The sequence below is a fragment of the Gavialis gangeticus genome, unplaced genomic scaffold (assembly GCF_001723915.1).
Source record: "Gavialis gangeticus isolate Ggan-Ray unplaced genomic scaffold, GavGan_comp1, whole genome shotgun sequence".
In the NCBI taxonomy this organism is placed as follows: domain Eukaryota; kingdom Metazoa; phylum Chordata; order Crocodylia; family Gavialidae; genus Gavialis; species Gavialis gangeticus.
Window position 1 is genome coordinate 518,116 of NW_017729009.1, and position 8,120 is coordinate 526,235.

Here is an 8,120-nt window from a genome sequence, read left to right on the forward strand (position 1 = left end):
GGTGGCCGGCGGGCGCGACGCCTTCCGCGCCTTCCTGCGGCGGGAGCGGGTGGCCGAGTTCCTGTCGGAGCCCGAGCTGCAGGCGGTGCTGGCGGCCGCCGTGCCGCCCCGCGAGGAGGCGGAGGAGCCGGGCGAGCGCTCGCCGGACTGCTCCTCGCTCACCTACTTCCCCGAGCGGTCGGACGCGGAGCCGCCGGTGCTGGAGCTGGGCTGGTCGGGCTTCGCCAGCGGCGCCTTCCGCGGGCTCCCGCGCGTCGAGGCGCACTTCCAGCCCGGCTTCGGCGCCGCGCTGTACGGCTGCAAGGAGGCGGTGCGCAGGGAGATCCGCTCCGCCAGGGAGGTGAGCCCCGGCCCCGCCCACGTGGTCCCGCAGCGCTGTGTACCCCCGCTGCCGGCGGCCTTGGATCCCTTGCGTCGTCTTCAACTCGCGCGTCCGTCCCTGCTCTTTATACACCCCGAGCTGCACGTTTGTGGGCCAGGCCGCAGGAGCGGGGCTGCACGTGAAGCTCCTGGAAGCAGGGCTCCTGCTTTGCTTTTGTGGCTGGTCAGCACCCACCACAGGTGCCCCTAAATATAGGGGTTGTAAATGTTTTCCTTTGGCCATTTTCTCTCAAATCTGCTAGGACTGGTTCAGATGAGCTAGCTGGGACCTTGCTGCTGTTGGGAATTCACTCCCATAAGAAAGGGAATCTGCAGAGCTCTTGACCAGATGTTTTCAGTAAGGGCCCTGTGCCAGGTCCTGAGTGAACTGGAAGCGATTCTTCACAGCTGTGTTTGTGCCTCTCCTCCCCCCCCATTAAGACCTGGTAAATTAGTTTTCATCTCTCCTACTGGAGAGAATGGGGCTTTTTAGTAATGTTTTGTATATGAAGAAGAAATGTTGATCACAGGTTTGTGGATATTCATCAGGATCAGTCAGCTCACTTGCAGCTTCTGCCATATGAGTTAGTCACTGGCTCAAAATGTCAATAGTTCTGTACTGGTAATATGATGAAAGCCTTCAGCTTTACATCTCATCCACTGAAATGCAAGGCAAAATAAAACAGATCCTCATTGGATTAAGATATTCCTGGGTATATTAACATCCTTTGTTCACTGAATATGTAAAATGGTCATGGATCATTGGTGATGCCACTGATCTCTTCTTTTCAGGCAGGATTTTTGAGGGAAGAACTTCTGATCCCAGCAAGGTCTCTCTTGGGACACATCAGTGCGTGACACTTGAAGTTAATAACCACCTGGCCAAAGTATTTACGCTCCACTCCAATATCCAGTGTATTGGATTGAATTTTTAGGGGCCACCAGTTCAGTTAGGGAAGCCTGATGCCCAAACAACTGCCACTCTTATCTCCACAGTAACTTCTTACTAATTGATTTGCCTGTCTTTTTGAAGCAGCAGTTGGTCCTTCTTTGTCCTGGTTGGATCACCCTGTGGGTTGTCGACATTAAAAGACTTTAAAAATCTGTGAGACCCAGCCTTGAGGGTGAAATCATTCATGAGGAAAAAATGGGAAGTCTGCACACCTGAATTAAGACCATGAGTCATGTCATTTGCTACTAATGATAAATGATAAGTTGTTGCTTAATAAATGATGATTAAGTATGCAGTGGTAGAAAAGCCTGAACAGCTAACAGTTGCTTTCCCAGTGCATTTCAGCTCTTCAGAGTAGGTCTTGCACTCTATGAACTGGGAAGCTGTACTTCTTTTTCACAATTCTGTATGACCTGTTTTTTGTTACAAGAGCAAACCAGGCTAGCAGGAATCTTAGATATATTTTCTTTGTAAATTCAATAGATAAATGTCAACACAGGCTCCCACTGTGGGAACCACAGGTCAATATATTTCTTTTTCCATTTTATTATGGGTGGTCTGTGCAGCGATATCATGCAAATATAATTAATTAAAGTAACTTCTGTGTTATAAAATGGTGTGACTGACTGCCTAATATGCAGGTGCAATGCATCTACAATGGTCCTTCATGTGAGTTTGCTCTCCTAATCCTTCTGCACTTCAGTACCATGGTGCTGTCTCTGACCTGTGATGAAGAGCAGTAAAAACCCTTTCTCATTCTAAAGTTTACAAATGCTGCTTTGATTCAGCTACACCCGGAGGGTATTTTGCTTTTTGGTCTTTTAATTTCTTGTATGTTGATTTAAAGGAATAGACAGTTCTGATAGGTGTGTTACAAGAATCTCACAACAGATCATCTGTATCTGTCCAAAACAAACAAACAAAAAGTGTCTTTTTGGAACAAGGTATTGAGAAGAGGAAACAAACTAGGGAGATGTTTAATTTGCAACCTGACTTGCTTTTTTGATGTTCTTCCCTGTCACTTCCAAAGCCCACTCAAAAACCGCTTCCAAAGCTCACTCCAAAAACCACAAAATGGGTTCTTGACTTAATGTTGACTTAATGTTTTCTTCTGAACATTACTGCAGGTTATTGCCCTGGTGATGGATTCCTTCACAGACATGGATATCTTCAAAGACCTTCAAGAAGCTTGTAACAAGAGGCATGTTAAAGTGTACATACTTTTGGATCAGGCTTCATTTCCCCACTTTCTGAAAATGTGCAGCAATTTGGGAGTTAATATTGAGGAGCAAAAGGTAGGCACTGTGATTATCAAGAAAGCAGACAAATGGTTATTGGTCCTATTGCAACTACGGCATCTGAAAGTTTGAAAAAAGGAACCTTTTCAGCTACAGCCACAGCTACATATATGGCATTTGTGTAGCTCCTGATCCTGGAAAGCAAAGAATTTAATAGCACAGAAGCTGAACTCTCTATTCAGGTAGAAAATTGGTGTACAAACAATCAGCATTTTTAATTGTATGAAGATAAATGTTTTAGCTTAATGCTTATTATGGATTTGCTAAAAAAAAGTTCAGAGCACTCTTTCTCTGCTTGCAACTTGGCATACCAGCTATCCCATAAAGCAAACTAATTGTTGTTAGAATTGGGCACCTTAAGTTGCTGATAAAGGCCTTGAGGTTTTTAGCCCAGTTAACAGGATTTCTCTTCCTCCTCCTAGGAAGTCTGAAAGAGAATTTTATTTTTGCATGAATGCCAGCTACTTAAGATTCATAAGATTCTGTCAATGAATTATTCATTATGTCTCCATCACTCCACTATAAGTACACAAGGGAGGTTTGAGTTGTGTTTAGTACTTGGTCTTTTAAAGATGAAAGCACTGAGTGCGTCTGCTAACTTTTAATGTTAAGGTATTTACAGAGAGACTAAATCCTAGTGTAGATCAGGCCTGAATTTAAAAAGTGACTTAAGCACTGGCAACAAAACATTGCATCTAGTGTTGTAGTACCTAAATTTTAACAGCCAGGTATGTGTATTTCTAGGTGCCCTAGCTCCTTATACAACGCATTGGGGGTAATTAAACACCCCAGAATAGGATTGTTGTGTGGCTTCCTGCTTCTCAGGCTTAATATTAATTACCCCATTGGGCAGTGCTGAGGACATGGGTGTGTATTAGCTCTAGATGCATGCAATTAGTAACTTACTCAGCACTGCCAAGAGGTGCCTTGCTACACTTGGAAAACACAGACAGGAGTGCCAACCGTGAACTTGGGTACTTGCATGGTTGCACCTTTTCCTTTTCCTTTTCCTTTCAAAAGAAGAAAGTAGTAATAGAATGGCATTTCTTTTAAAACATTGTCAGAGGAGAAGGTGATACCCCACTTTATTCAATGTCAGTGTTTGGAGCACTTGCCCCTGTTTCCTCTGCCTGATGGGTTTAAATCCATATCTCTTGGGACAGTACTGTAGCCACCAGAACACTGGCTATTTTAATGTGAGTAAGCACTCTTTAGTCGTCCTGTTGATATTGCTTCATTTTACAAGAAATAAATTCAGATTTGTTGCGTCTGTAGGAGAGCGCATGATTGCCTAGGAAATTGGTTAAGACATGGGTAGTCCTAGATACTAGTCCCTACTCCAAATAAACATTAATGTAATTGATTTTAAGATGTATATACAGTCCTTAATGTAGACCTGGAACCAATGATCCTTCACTCGGTGAATCATGAATCCATTTGACTTTGGAAGAAAGAATTTGACAGGATGGGTGGAGAGTGTCCCAACCTAGAAGAGCCTGTAGACTAGTGGTTATGGCAGTCTTCTGGGAGATGTCAGTTTGAACCCCTCAGGCAGAGGAGGGTATAAAACTAAGCACTCCTGATGTCTGCGTGAGTGCTCTGAATAAAAGACCATCACCGTCACTTTTTTTTTCTTTCTCTCCCTTTCTAAAAGAATGTGGCAGCTGTCACTTCACTTCGTGTGTGTGTGTGTGTGTGTGTGTGTGTGTGTGTGTGTGTGTGTGTGTGTGTGTAAAAACAAAAAAAACCCCAAACAAACAAATAAACAAGAGTCGAATGCAATAGGCATTGATAAAGGCATGGTTACTTTATCAATGATACTGGTTACTGGATAGGATCCTTTGGGCCTGATGCTTGGGGCAAGATAGCAGCTAGGTACCAAAATTCTCAAGACTGAAGTATTCGAGAACAGGTAAAAGCAGAACTCTGGATCTAAGGAGTTTCATTATAGAGTATTGAGGCACCCATGGAGCTTAAGCAGTTAGGTAACAGCCAAGTGGAAATTTAGGATTACAAGTTTAGATGTAGATACCCAAATTCTTCCTGAGACTAGCTGTAGCTGTCTACATCCCTTCTAGGCTCTGAGCATTACTGTTAAATTCTTGCTGGATCAAGAAATTAGTAGAAGCAGTTGTTTGCCTCCCAAGAAGGGTGACCTTTATAGTCAGCAACAGCCCTTATTAGTTAAGTCTTGAGACCACTTTTGGTTGGCTTGGTACTCTTACAGTGCTCTTATCTTTTAGGTGGAAAAATGTAATTGCAACTTTTCAAACTAAACATAGATGTATTTGTGTTTTTGTTTTTGTTGTTTTTTTTTTTTTTTAAACCAGCTGATGAGGGTCCGAAACATAAATGGAAACACATATTATACGAGGTCAGGAGCTAAAATTGTTGGGAAAGTCCATGAAAAGTTCATGTTGGTTGATGGCATAAGGGTGACAACAGGTTCCTACAGGCAAGTACTTTACTTCATTTCGTGTCCTCTCTCCCCTTCCCCCAGAAGTAATAGGAAAAAGAATTTCCTTAAAAAAATACTGTTCTTGACCAGTCTATCACATGTGATATTTGTATTTAAAAAAAAAAAAAAAATGTTGCTAGCAATCTGTGGTATAGCAACAATCTTGTTTTATGTATTAAAAGAACACATTATTGATAAGCTGTTACTCTTTGTGTAGGTCCATTATTCAGTTTATCTTTATGCATTTTCTTTTTTAAAAAAATAGTTTCACATGGACTGATGGGAAACTAAACAGCAGCAACATCATAATTCTATCGGGCCAAGCAGTTGAACACTTTGACCTGGAATTCCAGATCCTTTATGCAGATTCAAAGCCCATCAACCCCCGGCTGTTGTCCTGCAGCCAAGAGCGTGAAATAGCTAATCAGCTGATCAAACCATGGATATCAAAGACTTGATGAGGAAAAGCTACTTGCAGATAGAATTTTTCAACTTCAAAGCATTGTCAGGAGACGCAAGGAAACAGTCAGCTGTATTCTTCTGGAGAGGCAAGGCATATGTCAAATTTTGACACACGAGCTTCTTCACCATTGACTTAGCTTCGTGACTGCAGGGTCATTCTACATTAGAGCAAAGGGAGATGAACTGTAGCTGTACTTGGACTGAAACCTGAGAACAACCTCTGGTGACCATGTCCAACTCCTACTTTGAAAAAACAATGTCACAATGGTAGTAGGTGGAAAACAAGCCTCAAAGTGAGGGAATGCAATAAACAGTGGTTCCACTGTATGGCTGCTGCAACATACTGCACAGTTGTATATTTTGTAGGCCTGCTTCCTCTGGTTCAGAAGTGATAATGAAAATGTCTTTAGCATATTGTTTTAAATAGTATATAATTATAGGTTATAATTCCTATTCCATGATATCTTTGAGGTTTAACGTATTTTAAATTAAAACTATCTTGGTATAGTTTTTTGGATGTTTTAAAGCATCTTGACCAAAAGTTAAAAAAATCTGATTTTTACTTCTTAATGGTTCATGTGACCAGACTCTGGAATAGACTCCCAGCAGGAGTGGTGCAGGCACCTACCCTAGGGATCTTCTAAAGGAGACTGGACGTACATCTTGATGGGGTTATTTGATCCCAGCACTCTTTTCTGCCCAGAGCAGGGGGGCTGGACCTGATGATTTCACAAGGTTCCTTTGAGCCCTAAAATTCTGTGAATCTGGAAAGGCCCTAATAACTTTTAATTTTCAGTCAGTATTTTTAAAAGAATTATTTTTTTCACATGTTCTCCTTGGGTCAGTATCTTAGCTCAGTGTCTACTTTTAAATAATGAGCTAGGGACACTCCTTGAGCTGTGATCATGTCTGAGTTCAGCTATCCATTTGGTGAATGCTTTAGAAAGGGACAATAAACTGTGAAATGACATTGCTAGCTAAACCACCACATAAAGGGTAACTAAATAAGATAAACCAATGCCAGTGTAGTAAGCTTCAAATATAACTTTTCTTTATGTGAATGGCTACAATTGGGCATAAGTTAATGTCTCAACCAGTTTTAAGCACTAGTATGATTCTTCCCATATAACTTGATCCACAGTTCACAGTGAAGCATGTAAAACGTAAGTGCCTATTAATAGTTACCAAGTGTAAGTTGTTTTAAATGTACAAATATTCTTCTTAATTAGCAACGTACTTAAGGTGGCAAAGTCTTTATTATAATTTGACTTTTTAAATATTCATTGCTTCAAATAATTTGAAAGGTTTCAGTACAGAATGTTTGTTTATTTTTGCTGTATAAGCATTGTAAACATGCTTTACCTCATGATTTTTTTGAGATTTGGGGATGAAATGTTTTTGGACAAGATTCAACACAAATGGCTGAAGTTTCAAATTGTGTCTTTGCCATAAGAGGAAGAAGAAATAAGAATTTTAAAATCGAATTTGGGAGTAGTCTCGGGAGTTGGATATCACACTCTGATACTAATGTCAGCAGATTTAATGGGAATTCGGGTTGTAGCAGAGCCAAATGAGTCCTGCTTCTTTTCATGTATGCTCCACAGTCCATACTAGGTGTCCGGACAGATCCAGGGCTCCTGCTGCTCTCAGCCTGTTCCTGGAACAAATTCAGAGGGGATTTGAAATACAGGAAGATTCCCTATTACCCTTCCCTACTTCCCCCAAAATGCATTCAACTTCAACAGGCAATCACATGGAGAAAGAAAAATCAATAACATGACATTTTGAGATCCTTCTTCAAATTGTTCTAATTTAAACTAAATCTGTCCTCTTGTACTGAAAAAAGAAACCACCACCAAAACAGCTGTTACATTAATGCACAAGTATCTTTATCAACCTAGCCTTGCAGGTCGCTCCCTCAAGGGAAGTACTGGGGAGCTGCAGCAGATGCAGGAACTTGCCTTGCCTTATTGAGGCTGTGGTTTAGCAAAAAATGTAGATGTATGGCTTAACAACTGCTTGATACCAAGCAGTGGTGATCCTTACTGTGTGGAGCAGACATGTGGACACTGTACAGGAGAAACCTCAAGTCAGTGGAGAACTACTATCGACACTGCCTTCAAATCCAGTGGGAAGACAGATGCACCAACACTAGCATCCTCTTGCAAGCTAATACCCTGAGCATCAAGGTGATGATCATCATACATCAACTCCATTGGGTTGGTCACATTTATTCAGATGTCTGACTCCAGGTTCCTGGAGCAAATTTTATTTTCCCAGCTCAGTCAAGGTGTTTGCTCAACAGGAGGGCAGACAAAGCGCTTCAAAGATGTCCTCAGGGTCAACTTGAAAAAATGCAACATCAGCTTCAGTTTGTGGGAGACCTATCACTCAAGACTGCCCTAAATGGAAGAAAAGTCTGATGCAAGAATCTCTGTGCTCTGAAACCTTATGACAAGGGGAGAGGGGAAAAGCAGGAGCAGCAGAAACAGTGTGGCTTTTAGACCAAATCAAAAATCCAGAATCATCCACCCTGCAGGGACATGTACTATAACAGAGGCTACTGATCCCAAATTGGCCTTGTCAGCCA

The 8,120-nt window shown here is 41.8% G+C and overlaps 1 protein-coding gene across 1 annotated transcript; it reads left to right on the forward strand.

Annotated features, from left to right (window-relative positions):
* The first annotated feature begins 6 nt into the window (after positions 1 to 6).
* Positions 7 to 6,043, forward strand: LOC109292389 (protein FAM83D-like). Its single transcript, XM_019509782.1, has 4 exons — positions 7 to 340; positions 2,440 to 2,607; positions 4,941 to 5,065; positions 5,334 to 6,043. Exons 2-4 carry the CDS (start codon positions 2,455 to 2,457, stop codon positions 5,524 to 5,526), a joined length of 471 nt encoding a protein of 156 aa, XP_019365327.1. The 5' UTR covers positions 7 to 340; positions 2,440 to 2,454; the 3' UTR covers positions 5,527 to 6,043.
* Positions 6,044 to 8,120: the final 2,077 nt, after the last annotated feature.